The sequence below is a fragment of the Plectropomus leopardus genome, chromosome 17, assembly GCF_008729295.1.
Source record: "Plectropomus leopardus isolate mb chromosome 17, YSFRI_Pleo_2.0, whole genome shotgun sequence".
Classification (NCBI taxonomy): domain Eukaryota; kingdom Metazoa; phylum Chordata; class Actinopteri; order Perciformes; family Serranidae; genus Plectropomus; species Plectropomus leopardus.
The window spans coordinates 12964617-12980167 of record NC_056479.1 but is presented as its reverse complement, the minus strand read 5'-3'; the positions used below and the strand labels follow the sequence as shown (position 1 = coordinate 12980167).

The window sequence follows — 15551 nt, the reverse complement described above, 5'->3', positions numbered from 1 at the left end:
ACTTTTGATACTTAAGTACAGAAAATATCACATTCTTTAAGACTTTTACTCAAGTAATATTCTCATAGGTAACTTTGACTTCTACCAAAGTCATTTTCTGGTGAGATATCTGTACTTTTACTCAAATGTGGCTTTCACTTTCAGGTACCACTGGTAATACACCGAGTAGCACTGGATAAGTACCTCATACAAAAACTGAACTATCACTTAAACAGGTTTTCATTTTTACTAATATTATTATTACTCACATACCGTAAAACTTCAAATGAAAGCCTAGGACCAAATAAACGTCCACTCCCTTTTACATGTAGCTACACCCGGCCTGGTTGCCATGCAGTTCATTTTTATAGAAGTTCTTTGGATGTATAAAACCGGGCGGTTGTAGAAAACATCTTTTAAAAAGCTAAGGAAAAATGTCCAGTGAACTACATTCATAATACTAATTATGATAATAATCATAATTACAAATTATTTTACAGAATTATTTTAATTTTTAAGCATTTTTTTCCCTCCCCCCTTTCTCGCTTTGTTTTTTCTTTTTTTACTCTCTTTTTCGTTTGTTTGGGTTTTTTTGTTTTTGTAGGTTGTTTGGCAAACTTTTAGGTAATTTTCTTGTGCTTTTCACAGATTTCTTGCTAACTTATGGGTCATATCTTCTTTTGTTGGTCATTATCTTATTCCCATGTTTTTGAAAAACTAAAATAAAAAATAAATAAATAAATAAAGCCACTTTGGCCAGGTTGCAAAGATTTAAATAAAACATTTGATTGTATTTCTCATCTTTGGTGATCAACAGTTTTGTGTGAGAGGAAATAAAAGCCAGTCCCATACTGATGCCTGTCCCAAATATGAGCCTGTTGAGTTCAATGATTTAAGCAAATAATACCCCAGGCGAATAATTAAAGTTTTACAGCAAGTTACAGTTTATCCGGCAAGAAGCCTGTGGTTATTTAAAAGTATTATTTTAGTCTTCAAGAATTTGCTCCAAGTCATGCTGCTCCAGTCAGCAGTAAAACATGTGAAAGTGCATTTTTCTCCTGTTTTTTTTTTATCCTTGTTTGAACTGTGTAGCCCACTGTTGTTTACAGTGTTAACACACTGCATCTGTTTTTAACGAGCACTATAGTCTGAAGCAGCCTCAAAACTGAAGTCTTTGTCTATGGAATAGGTGAGCTGGGGAAACCCATAACAGAGCGGCAGCCCTTAAAAGGCAACTGACTTAACATATTTACATTCAGTACTTAATTACCCAGAATAACCTGTGACGCCACTGGCAGCAGTGAAGTTAAAATAAGAGAAATCCTGTGACTGCTGGGCTACTACGCCACATACTTTCCCCGGGAAAGGAATGCTGCTGCTGCTCCAGAGTCAGGCAGAGGGAGGAGGTCGCTGTTTTCTCTCAGTTATTGCACATTTTTGAATACTTTGTAGTGTAGAGACCTAACCATAAAGACGTCTACTTATAGTAATGGGGTAGCAGACTGAGAAACTTCCGATTTAAAGTTTTTCCTTGAGTACTCTGTGGTAATATTGGCAACATGAGCTGAATTTGCTCTGATTACTTTTGTAAAGTAAGCAAAAGCAGTCGCCAGCAATATCTATCTTCTATTTATGGCCTCCCCCGCACCCCCCTTCCCAGACTGACGTAAGCAGAAAGTTATTTTCATGAATGGAGGGGGCGGTCACGAGGAATCGGTGACGTGAGTGCTTGCGGAAGCAGAGCGTGGAATGTTGGTACATTGTTGTTGTTTTGTAGTTAATTTAGTACGAGGATACACCGCTGCCCGGCTGCTGGACGTTTTATACCTACTGTGTCAAGTTACTTCGCCGCCTGTATCGGAAACCTACTCCGACAGTTTTTACGCATCACGGTCCACAGATACCCGCGTCCACAGAGGTAAGCTTGTGTTTCTTTTTTCTTTTTTTATGGGAAGATGTTTTGACATCCCTTTCTAAATTGCTGAAGTTGTCACGGTGACATAGTGGCGCACGCAGACAGGATTAAGTTAGCGTCACGCGCCAGTAATGTAGGATAAGTTTTTGATCCCGGTTATGAAAGTTGATGTTGACTTTGTAGATTGTTTCAGTCGCGTGGACACGTGTTGTGTTAGTAACACAGCGCCCAGAAAGTGGCTCACAGCTCGGGGTGGTCGCGCTAAAGAAGTGCGGATCGATAGGCAAAAAACTGGGAGAATTATTTTTTTTATATAAATTCTCTTTTGTTTCTACTTTATTTTATTTCATTGTTGTTTTTTTGCCGAATGTTAGTAATCTGAACCAGTCTGGTAATTTTTAAAATTAATCTAAGTGAATAAGTTGCCCCAGTGAGTAAAATCTTATATGATATCTAATACATTTTTTAGTCTATAACGACTGCATAAAATATGTATTAAACACATTCAATAAAATCACACCATTTTTGCAAAAGCAATGTTACGGTTACAGTGTTACTTAATGTTGTTAAAGTCACTGTTACAAAACTGTTATATATTTATCGATGAGCGCCACGCAGCCATTGTAATGAGATCTCTTATAATAACATGAAAAAAAGCGATTTTGTTGTTGTTGTTGTTGTTGTTGTTGTTGTTCTTGTTTATATCCGTCTTTCTGTCACTTGAATGAGTTTTTTGGTGAAAATAGAAGTGAAATAAATTCACCGACTGTCCCATTTAAACTAATTCATATTAAACATTCTCACATCCCCTTTATTTTTGGCCCTCTTGATCATTGCACCGCGGGTTTTAATTTGGGTTGCTAAAATGCTAAATACCAACCTACTTTTGACATTGGAATCAACACGTGGTCCGCATTTTAGACATGTGGGACAAAGGGCACGATGTGAAGTGAGACCACCAGGGCTGACTGGCTTACACAGGAGAAACAAGCAGTCACTAAACAGCAGGAGGAGCCCATATTTCCACTAACAATAAATCACTGAGGAAGGAGAAAAGGGCTTTATCTTATCTTTCTGTTAGCAATCATATATCAATGTATCTTTATGACTTAGGTAAAGATAAGGAAAGTTTCCAGAAAGTGTATTATTTTTTTTAAAAATATAATTAGCCTACATAACAACAAAACAATTTTAAACCAGAAATAATACTGCTTGACTGTCTCAACATTTGGTTTTTAATTTGTTTTTATTGAGCAACTTGGACCTATGCCCTTTCAATGCCATTGTGGTGAATATATGGAACATATTTGTCTTTGAGTAACTTTTTATTTGGTCACAGATTTGTATCTAAGAGGCTTTTGTGATTCACTGTTGTTTCTGGTGGGTGCACACAGTGTCTGCTGCTTTTACACAGGCAGTGGGAGCTGGTGCACTCCTCTGTCATGAGGTTAACATGTGGTTAAATAACCGAAGTGATGATGTATTCTTTGGAGAAGTAACGGCGGCTGACTCATTTTATCACCAGAATATTCTGTGACAGTGACGAGACACATCGGGAGAAATCCCCCTCAAATCACAGGGTATAGTGTCATTATCACCAGATATATTTCCTCTTTTTGCTGGTCGGTAGTGATAGATGTAAGCATAGCAGAATGCAAAACGTTTTTGTGGTGGAGTATTGTGAAAGTGAAATAGCTGCGGTTAGTGATGCTGTGACTCACAGGGAACACGTTGGCCAGGATGTGTTTTGCTCCTCTTACTGGAAAAAAAGACGTTGAGTTTTTGATTATTGACTTTGGAAGCCAGTGATTTTATCCACAGCTGAACATGCCAAACAGAGTGTATACAGGCAATAACAAATGAATGTGTGAACAGGCCCGTGGTGTATCCGTCCAAAGTGACTCCCTGACAGTTATACGGTGTCTGAGGCTGCTCACTCTGCCACCCACAGTGATTTGCATCCTGCCTTTTTTTTCCTGTCAGTGACCGAATCTCAACCCACTGCATTCACCTCATCATGGTCAGAGGTGTGGCAAGCGTCAGGTTTACTCATTTATTTATTTTGTGGGGTTGTCATGTCATTTGGGGATTCCTTATTTGTTCCCACTGGGGCTGACTTGCTGATCCAATTGTTGATCTTTTTTCCTTGGCAACTTCCCGATTCCACTGTGACTCAGACTGCATGTTGGCAGCAACACAAACAAACACTTAACAGCTCCACAGCATTAAGAATGTATGTTTTGATGTCACTTCCTGTCTGTCCTTGTGTCTCAGAGAGTTGTTTTCGAAGGAGAAGCACTGAAATCTGGATATGAACAATGTTTTTCAATAGTTTTGGTATCTTTTTGGAAAAGGTGTTTTTTTTTTGGAAACAGGGTGTTTATATTTTCCTAGTATTCACTATTCATTATTGGGTTCCAGGTAGTAAAAAGTGGGACAGGTATGTCCTTGTCTTTTGCATTCTTGACATTTCTTTGAATCCCAGCGTCCCTGATTGAGAGAATGTCTTAGCTCAGACAGTCTGTGAGTTCTCCTCCCTTTCCGCACAAAAGTTCTGGTGTTCACGCCAACCATTTCCAAGGTTCTCTGTACTTTTCCTTCCTCCCCACGAAACAACGGGATTTTCCAGGAAACGTCAGATCAGGAGGGTGTGTGATTCCCTGCCGCTGGTCGTCGCTTTTACCAGTAAACAGCATGACTCACTGCTCAGCTATGCTCTCCATTTCCCTCACATAATATCCCACCAAATGTGCTGCGCTGGAGAAAGAGCAGAGTGCTGCGCGCACCACGTCTGTGGAGAAATCTCTCCACCTCCCTGAGAAAAATGCAAGAAAAGCAAGAGCTTTCTCAGTGTTATCAGGCTGTCAAGGGCAGCAGCACTTTTGCTTTCTGCTCAACCTGCTCCCAAATTGAAACAAAAAGACAAAGTAAACAAAGAGTCTGGACGAGCCAACTCTGCATTTATCATCAGAGCATGAGCGTGCAAGTCTTTGATATGCTGTTTATTTTAGGAGGAGGTCGGGCCCCACAGTTACCTGCTGTCACTAAAGTGCAGCCTTGAACTTGACCAGATGCCTGGCTTTAAAAACATAACAATTTGGCATCAGGGAACAAATGGGACATAGGTTTATCAAACTGACTTTGTCTAAAAAATTAACTAACTAGGGGTGGGAATTACAAGAGGCCCTTTAATATGATATATTATCATGATATGATATTATTACCACAATATTACTTCAGTGACGATACAATATTATTGCATTTTTAAACATGTTAACATGTATTGTGATAACATATATTGTGATATATTGCGATTTATTACTTTTGTTCCACTGCTAATTGTGTCCTTAGAGGAAATCTTTGTTAACAATCTTTTTCAAGATAACATTATCAGACTATTTATTTCAATCAAGTCATTTTTATTGCAGCAAAATATATCTAGTAGCCTGTAAAAGCAATTGATTTTAGAAGGCAACCAAAAGTTTTATTTGCATTTGTAATAACATTAATTTATATTAAAAAAAAAAGATTCTTGGTGTCCATGTATCGATTGGATATTGCCAAGCAAAAATATTTCAATACTATGCTGTATTGACCCCCCCCCCCCCGTAAAGGGGTCAGTCCATCTTCAAAGCAAAGTGTACACCCAAAGAACAAAGTAGCAAGTTTACCAGAAAATATTTGGCTGTCCACATCAAATAAGACACATGCTTAACACACAAACATAGTCATGAAATGTGTGTATGCTGTTTGTAGCAGACAAATCAGGAGTTACTCTCATGCCACCTCTTGGCTGTGATCAGCATTTTTGTGACACTTTGTCATTATCTAATGATAGTATTGTTTCTGATTAAATTGCTTATTAGTCATCAGAGGTATGAAACATTATTCACTGTTGTACTGAAAGATAGATCCTACAAAGTGAAGGTATAGTGGATTTCCACATGTGTGCACACAGGCTGCCTTTGATTTGTTTGGGCAAGTTAAAAGATGGTAGACGCTTCTGAATTCCAGACATTTTGTGAATTTCGCAGCCGTTGTTTTACAAGTGGGATTGTTTGAACTCCACCCCCATAGCTGAGTGCATTGCGGGACATATTCAGACTGAATGTTCCTTCCTCGGTGAAGATCTGCCTGCTTTGTGCATGTGAGGGTTTGCACATGTGTGTTCACTCAGGAATGTGGTTTTGTTCTTTACCCTCCATCTGTGGCTTTTCTTTGAGGTATTTTTCCCAGACTCCTTTTCTTACTGTTATGGAAACCTAATATGAGTTGTTTTCTTGACTAAAGCGAGAAGATTTGTTGTGAAATATGCCCGTCTCGTCTGAGTGGCAAAATCATAAAGAGCGGATTTGGCTGTGTAACATAATTGATGTTTTTCCTCTAAGGAAACTTTGGCATCTTGATCAGGAAAACATCGTCTCTTTGTGAGTTGCAAAAACATAAGCGCATGCCTAAAGAATTTGAGGGAAACAACCTGGCCTCTTGCAAGCTGGAGGCCTCTTGTATGAAGTGGGGGAGGCCCCACACCACTTTTCCATGATCTTTGCAAGGAATATACCCAGGGACCCCCTCTGATGCAATACCACTTAAATTATGCTGTTTGGGCCAAAGTGCTTTCGAGGAACGTTGTGTTTCAGTTCTTCATCTTTATTTGATGCTTCTCAAATCCCAATTATACAATTCTTTGCTGCATATTTTGCAAAATGAACAAAGGACACCAGAGAGAGCAGCAGATGTTTGCTAAATGTCTAAACATGATTTTATGTGGCTCTGGATTTAGCTGTTAGGTTGGTACATGTCGGATATCATCTGTTTACTTTCCAAGTCAAGAAAAGCCTTTGAGGAATTTGCTTATGACAAAAACACTAAAACCATTCTCAGACAGCGGTGTTGAATTTAAAAGAATACTTTACCCACTAAATGATCATTTTTATATCAATTACTCACCCCATGTTACGTTGAATTCCTGAAGAAACCTTTGTTTTGGGATTCTTTGTTCCCTGTGAAGGCATGTGAGAAAAAGATAAAATTCTTTATGAATTGGAGAAAAAAGGGACTGCGCTTAATGACAACAAAACTGTATCAAAACTGCCATTTACAAACTCTCATACAACTCAGTATAATCCAAGTCTAATTCATCCAATTGTATGCAAATATATAAGCTATATATAAATTTGTGGGGAAAGTTCAAGCAGTGTGCACATCCAAAATTGATCAAGACTAGGTGCTGGACAAAACCAAAACAGATATCAAAGAATAGATAAAGTCTGCACTTTATCTATTCCTGCTCCCATGAAAGTTTAGTAAATGCTTGAAAGATGTAAATGTAAAAGTAAATGCTCCCATGAAAGTTAATTCGATAACCTCCACACGTGTGACGTTTAAGGCATTAGCCCTTCCTCAGACATGATATAACTTTGTCTTTCCTGTATGCCATCACAATAAACGAAGGCATACTTGGTGTCTGTGTATCGATTCGATATTGCCACGCAAAAATATTGCAATACTAAGCTGTATTGATTTTTCCCCCCACCCCTAAGACACACAGTATTTCACAAATTTGTTTGTGCCCAAAGTAAAAATGGGTCTTAGTCTGGTTCTGTGTTCTTTATGTAAAAACAAAGACAATTCTTGATGAATTGAAGCCATAGGGGACCATGTTTCACATCAGCAAAAGTAAATCAAAACATCCATTTGCAAACCTTTACAAAACTCAATATAATCCAAGTGTAATTTGTCCAGTCGAATGCTCAGTACTTCCAAAACAGACAGCTCTGTCCGACAGGGAATTTACTCTCTTAGAAGATTCATTTTTTAAAAAATCCAGTACTTTAACCTTGCTGAACACGGGAGCTGCTGGCCACCACTGCCTTGATCAGTAATTTGACTGTGTCATTGTCTGATTTTTGTGTTTAAGTCCAGATTCTGTAAAGTCACTCAATAACACAAAAAAACTAACTGGTTGAGGCAATGATAGACCAGCAGCTCCCATGTTCAAAGATGTAAAAATTAAAGTTTTTGTCATTGCAATCGGGCTTTGAAGAGAGCTAAGATTCACTTTTAGTCCTGTTCCCTGTTCGAGAGAGCTGTCTGTTTGGGAAGTTCTGAGCACACAAAGTTGATTTTCATGTTCACTGCATTATATCTTGCAATCAACAACTATATCATCAAAGTGCTGTATTAGCAATTTATCCACAGGATGTGAAAACATGACAAACATCCCAAAAAGAACAGCCACACCCAGAGTTTTTTTTTCTCCCATGAAAGCTGCAGCTAACAGGACTGCAGAGAATATCTGCGCTCTTACTGAGGTATCACTTATCGCACACTCACTTAAATTGTTTAGTTGGCAGAAATTTGTGTCAGCACTGTGGGCTAAATATATCCGCCAGAGTTAAATAAGGGCATAGAGCGGCTCAGGAAAGCCCAGTGTAAGAGGATCCAACCAGCGAGACACAGCACTAAATCGATAGACTACATTGTCTCCCAGCAAAAATACATCAGTGACTATAAAGGAAACTATTTCTCTGTGACACTCTATCTCCAGGAATTTTCCACATGCGTATCTGCTGCCCCGTAAAGTTCAGCATAACTGTAAATGTTATGCTGATGTGATGGACTGTTTTAATGTTTGATGAGGACACAGAGTTGTGTGTGCAGTTCAGATTAGGGGAATAAACACTGGGCTGGATTTAAGGAAAAGTAAAGACAAAGATCCTGGACACATTGAAAACTTGTGTCCACGGGATGTTTTTTAAGCTATCAGCACAAGTTGGTGCTTCTTATTTGTACTATGTATAGACTGTGGTTATGAATGAGACTTGTTTACCCTTTTGGTGACCATGTGACTCCCACTCCCACGCCCCATTTGCAGGGCGTTTCCATGGTAGCAGTCGAGCATGGAACAGTGCACTCGTAGTCAGGCTGGTCTGCAGGTCCTGAAATGGAGCCTTGGGGGATGTGTGCCTCTCACAGGATCACAGCTCAGCGCTCTCGCTTTTTTTGGCCATGGCAGCAGTCCGGAAAGCATGTGCCTCCACTGTAATGAGTACAGAGAGGTTTCTTTAAAGACTGCCCTGGCCCAGAGAGCTTCACTGCAAACTTGTTTGAAGAGACAGGAAGAGAGGTTGCCTGTTTCTAATCTTGCTTGGTCTAGTGAACTACATTGTCAGCACCCTCGTCTGTCAAGTAAATATAGGCGTGCTTCTGTGTTTTTGGGTTTTCTGGTGTCATGCTGCCCTCTGCTGGCATCCAAGGCTCTAACATGCAAACATAAATGTTGACACATGACGTAACCCTGGAATGTTGTTGTGGTGCCTTTGAGGTGAATTTGTGGGGAGGAGGGCCAATATTATGTCCTACTCTGAATCCGCAACTCATGAAAACATGCCTTTGTAGCAGAAGTATTCACATTTTGTTTTAAGTAAAAGTATCAACTATCACATTTTAAAAAATACTTACAACCAGAGGTGGGGCAAAGTCACTGTTTTGCAAGTCACAAGTACATTTCAAGTCCGTTCACATTAGAACCAAGTCCCAAACATTACATTTTGAGTGCTAAGCAGGTCATAATGACCTCTTAACCAAATGTAATGCCATTTTAAGTAAAAAGTGATAATTTATTAAACTTACAAGTTATTAATGTTTTTTTAACAATTGTATTTATTTGTTGAAACAAGTGCGACTGAATCAAGTAATAAGGAAGTGGTGATGACATCAGCATATAGCACTCTTAACAAGTCCGACAACAAAATGATTTTTTATGTTTCTGTCCTGTCTGTTTAACTCATTTCATATTGGAAAAATGACAATAAATGTATCTCTCCAAATTGGCTAGGAAGTGAAGTCAAAAGTCAATGGAGTTTAAGTCCAGGTTGAGTTGACTCTTTTTAAGATTTTTTTCTATATTGAGTCTGAGGTCATCAAATTTGTGACCGCAGTCCAAGTCATGTGATTCGGGTCAACACCTCTGCTCACTACTGTGTCCAAAATCATATTAAAGTACATTAGTGTTGTCAGCAAAACTATTTAAAATGTAAAATAGAAGTACTTTTGCTGTGAGCAGCAGCAGTGTATCTTGTCAAAAGGGAACAAATTTAAACTATTTTGATAGTTTTATCTGTAAGAGCGAATCATATTTTAAAAAAATGATGTTTTGTGTGTTAAATATTTCTATTAGAAAAAGTTTTCAAAAAAATATGGTGGACTGGCAAAGTGCATTAGTTCCATTTTATAAAGTAGCATAAAATGGAAATACTCAAGTAATATGCCAGAATCTCTAAAATATAAAGTACAGTGCCTGAATAAATGTACTTTGTTACTCTCCACTGCTGATAATGATATGTTGTATTTCACTGTTTATTTTTTCTTCACAGTGTGTCTTCTGTGAGATTCTGGCCAGTTGTCTGCATGCAGGGAATGACGACTCAGTTTAAGACGAGCAAAGCTTTAAAGGTAAGTACGAGAAGTTTGAGAAACATGTGTTTTGTTTTTGTTATTATTCAGACAAAGTGCAGTTCCTCACCCGCTGTTCATGTCCTGCAGGTCAAGAAGGAGGTGGGTGAGAATGCCCCGGTGCTCAGCGACGATGAGTTGGTGGCCATGTCCGTGCGGGAGCTCAACCAGCACCTGCGTGGGCTGACCAAGGATGATGTTGTGAGGTTGAAGCAGCGACGACGGACCCTGAAGAACCGGGGCTACGCCGCCAGCTGCCGCATCAAACGTGTCACCCAGAAGGAGGAGCTGGAGAGACAAAAGATAGAGCTGCAGCTTGAGGTGGACAAGCTGGCCCGCGAGAATGCCAGCATGAGGCTGGAGCTGGATGCCCTGCGAGCCAAGTACGAGGCCCTGCAGTGTTTCGCCCGGACTGTGACCCGTGGGCCCCTCTCGCCAGGCAAGGTGGCCACCACCAGTGTCATCACCATCGTCAAGTCCGCCAACCACAACAACTCCAACCCGACCCAGTTCTCGACTCCCTCCTAGTGTTGACAGGACTGGGCTCTCCTCCTCCTGCCTGGTCCTTCCCGGTTCTGACCCCGCCTGACCCCGCTCATCCTGAACTGAGAGGACGCTCAGTAGTTAGACTGAGGGATGGAATGGGGTGGCAAGCTCGATGTGATGTTATGCTGCATTCACAACTTCGTCTGTCTCCTTCTGTCTCTTTTACACAATCTACATTGTCTGTGCACTGTGCAAAACCAACCCTTCCCGACCCCCCCAGCACCGGCAGGGTACTGGGCCTTTGTGACCCGTCCTCCAAGACTGTTAGCAGAGATTTGCTCTTTACTCCAGTGACGTAAAACGTATTTTACATGCCTTATAGTGGCAGCACTGGCCTGGGACTGCTCTTATGCTATTTAGCATAAAACTTGAGAAATATAAGTAGAGACATATGTGACAGTAAAGCTAATCACATTTCTTTATGTTGAAGTGTCTCAATGTAAATTGAGACTTTGAAGCTGTTGCCTTTTAAAGATCTTTAATATAAATTATTGTAGGATACTGACATGTAGTTTAACACAAAGAGGATTACCTGTTCCAGCTTTGACGCCTCTTCACAGAAACCAGTGGTCTCTAACCAGTTGCCTTTACGAGCCAGCCAAACATAACAACAGATGTTTTCACTGATTAGCTGCTCTTCTCTTTTGGAAGGTGCTAAGCTGTAAAATCACCTGTTGTAGTGTTTTGGTTTGGAGTAAAAACCTGCCTACACATGGCTCTCTATGGCCTGTTTGGAGAGCACTGCATTATGCAGTTTGATAACTGACCAATGTTCATCCTCTACTCACAATGCGCTATTGTTTATATTTCTGTCTTAGTTATGCAAAGTTTTACTCGGTGGTCATGCCAAATAGCTTGTTTAGTGTGTTGGAAAAGTAACGCTAGAGAACAGCAGTCAGTACCCTCCAGTAACGGCGTCCATACATGTGCTGATAGTGGTTTAATTTAGGAGTTTTAAAGTAACATTTTTCGTTTGTGTTTGAAAAGTGTTAGACTCAATCATGAGGCCAGAATTTGTATGCAAACCTTTGCTGGACTATATCGACTGCCCTTGTAGAATATTATTATAGACAGCCATTTTATGCCCTTTTCTCTCCTATTAGAAATTGTACAAAAATGAATTTGCAGTCATTAGAGCTCATCCATGGATGTTTTTGTAGTTTGGTTGAGAAATTGTTGGATTTGTCTGTGGGGCTGGCAAGTGTTGTAAGCGATTTTGTTGAAGACATCAGAGGGTGTTGGGCAGGTGCTGCAAGTGATTCTGTTGGTATCTTTGTGGCCTTTTAATGAGAGAAAATAATTAAAGTTTTTGCTCGAATATTTTGAAAAAGCAGGTGAATACTTGTTTTCCATGGATTGGAAAGCTCTTTGACTAAAAAGGTAGATGTAGAAAAGAAAGATGTAGGATTAGGAAATGATTAAGGAGCAATTTGGGGTCAGATTTGTTTGGATCTGGAAGATCTGACATTTCCCAATGTCTATCATTTTACAGTACTTAAAAGAAAACTGTTAAGCTGCAGTATAAACGAAAATTCACAGGGCAACTGATTCATAGAATTAAAGAAGATGACAAAAAAAACTTTTCTTGCATTTCTGAAGTTGTTTAGGTTTAATTGTATGCTTTTTAAATGTGGTGTGACCACTTCCTTTAAGGTCAAACATAATGTAACTAAGGATACTCTCTGTTATGTATGCCGCAGCACTTACTGGGTGATGTTTTGCCTCTTTCCTTTATACGGCACTCTTTGGTAGGTAATCCATATTGGATATAGTGACAATGAGCGCGGTCCTTTCAAGTGAAATGCAATTCAACTTACTTCCTGTATATTACAGACTGCCAAAATGATAAAGCTCCCACTGCCTCCGTTGTCACTTTACATTGAGAACTCCGTCCAAATAGAAATCATTCCTACTGCTGGGTCACGAGAAGTGCTGCTGCTGGTGTTGGTCACTCTGAGACAGTAGCTTTTAACCTTGCTTTTGACACACTCTTCTGCAAGAGAACTCCTGACGCCCATCTCTAGAAACAGTGGTGTCATAACAGCTAAATGCAGTAAACACCTTCCTCCTGTTGTACATTTTGAGATATTTAAATCTGAAATTCACTTGAAATCAAGTCGTTCTTACCGAGGATCCATTCCTAATTTGGAGTGAAGTCAATAGAGATTGTTCATGTCAGGATTTTCTCTTGGCTAAGAGGACATGACTGTTTTTCCCCTGTTCCATAGCTGCAAAGAACAGTATGGGGAACTTTGCTGCTGTACAACCTGCTGTGATTTTTAAGCAGGGGCAATGCTGTGTTCTTACTATTTTGTATTTTCACTTGGTTTCTATGTTGACACATCCTGTTTTCTTTCTGATACTTAGTTTTATACGCATATACAGTATATAAATATATATATAAATATATATTACATATTTTTCTATATTTATGTCTTATTATCCTGGGAGTGGTGTGATTATGTAATCATTCTGAAATCAAATTATGTCAATGCTGACCTTCTTCAGTTGTATTCAGATTTACAATGAGAAAACTATTTTCATACCTAAACTCTTCTTTGTGAGTATTTATGCCCCATGATTAAGTCTTCTCAGCACATTTATTATGTTTCATTTGCATATTGGACAGACGGTGGCTAGGGTTACATACAGGCTGCAGCTAATTATTTGTAATGGTCAAGAATTTACATTATAAAAACAGCAGAATTTCAAGCTGTATAGATTCTTTGTGTTAGTAAAGAGCACATGTCTATGACATTTTACTTTATAACTTAAAAATCTGTTATAACATTACAACGATACAAATTAAAACGTAATCACATGAGAGGTTTGAATTTAAACTATCTCTGCAAAATGAATTTAAAGGCAACAAAATTCTGCATAATTCTGGATTATTTAGCTGGAAATGTGTGTTACACATTTATTTTAGTGAATCAATAATTTCAAATATTGAAAACATAATTCAATACAGGAGCACATTGGTCTGATTTGATCAGATTTTGAAAAGCCTAGTTTTGACCCATTGTTTTACTCTCAGTTGGCACTTTCAAATCCGTTATTTTAATAAAAATGAGAACATTTATTCAGGAAAAAAATGGTCTAATTTTAAAATGTTAACCTGCATGTAAACCTACTCAGTTGTTCTGGACACAAAGACGATATACTTTTCTATAGATGCAAATCAGTTTAGTCAACAGTTTCAAATGATGATAATGGTAATACTTTTTGTAAACTTTGAGAAACCTTACCGGAAATAATTCCAAAGCTGCTAAAGACTGGCTGCCCAGACTTCTAATGTTTACAATCTTTTTTAAGCCTGAATCAAGAATGAGTCAGAAGAATTTATATTAGATGTATACATCTGTCATTTTTCAGCACATTATCTAACACGTCAATACAGCTTGACAAATTTTCTGTCAAGCATTAATGTGAGGTCTTGTGGTTAAGATTCAAAACAAAATGCTGTAAAATGGCACCTTATTTAATTTTAGCACATATTACTGTATTTGGATCTGAGGTGGATGCTTTCAGGCAGCACACCTTCAAAATAAAACTCTGGAAATTAAAAAAAAAAAAAAAAAAGATGGAAAAAAATGCATTTCCATACCATGCCATATTAAAAGACAAACCTCTCTCCAGGTGAATTAAGTACTTTGTTGTTAATTTTACATCTGCTGTGACCCAGCAGAGGTCCATTCATGCTCTCAAATACATGTTGCTCTTAGGCTAGCTTTCGGCAAGCATAACTTACAGTTTCTACAAGAAACTTTTTTTTTAGCTAGAAGAACAGCAGACCTGCAAAATCATTTTATGGACAGAAATGTAGACAAGTTTAGGGATGAAAAGAAGTATACATTACTTACCATGGATGTTTCTTTCTTCCCCCAGGCAAATGCAGCTTGTAACACTTTACCAAGCAGCTGTAATTGAACTATTAAAGATATCAGTGGTTATTTTACATTTTTACATGAACCACAACAATGCAAATGTTTGTATGGAAATGACATTTCCTGTATATGTTGACTAGGTATTCAAGGTTTTAATTTAAATTTGCTTCCTGAAAACATGTCTTTGATTAAATAAGCTGCAAAACAAAATCTCTGCCAGTCCTACAAGCTACAGTATTTAACTTTAGACATGTAGAAAGTCAGTTGAGGTTTTGACTATAAATTTTAAAAAAAAAGCCTCATAATAAGAAGAAATGGAGCATGTATGTGGATAATAGGGTTGAGGGTGAAATGTGTTAAATGTTAGTTTAACAGCAGCAGTTTATATGTTAAGTTTGTATGGATTTCCTTGTTCTAGTCTCATAGCAACATGTTTATGAGTGACGACAGTAACAAGGACAGTAATAAGGCAGCATAAACTGAGTATGTACCCATCGCAACTTGTTATTACTCTGCTCATATATATTTTATATTTATTTCATTGAATTGTGTAATTTTATTAAAACAAAACACCTAAATTATTTTTTATTTTACTTTCATTTATTTACATGTTTTCTCAATGAACTACCCTCATGTACAAATAAAGTCTGTATTTGTTTCTGCTCTGATTTAAAGTATGGTAAATTATTCCTATAAATAAGTCTGCTGTGTCTGTTTTTGTACCTTCAAATAAAGCTTTTTTTCCTCATTGAGAAGTGCAGATTCAC

At 38.4% G+C, this 15551-nt stretch overlaps 1 protein-coding gene across 1 annotated transcript; it reads left to right on the top strand.

Annotated features, from left to right (window-relative positions):
- The first annotated feature begins 1415 nt into the window (after positions 1–1415).
- mafk (v-maf avian musculoaponeurotic fibrosarcoma oncogene homolog K) lies at positions 1416–15537 on the top strand. The gene is given in 4 exon segments (XM_042505557.1): positions 1416–1795; positions 1798–1897; positions 10273–10351; positions 10442–15537. Coding segments are annotated over 4 exon segments (684 nt in total). The 5' UTR covers positions 1416–1728; the 3' UTR covers positions 10880–15537.
- The last annotated feature ends 14 nt before the right edge of the window (positions 15538–15551 follow it).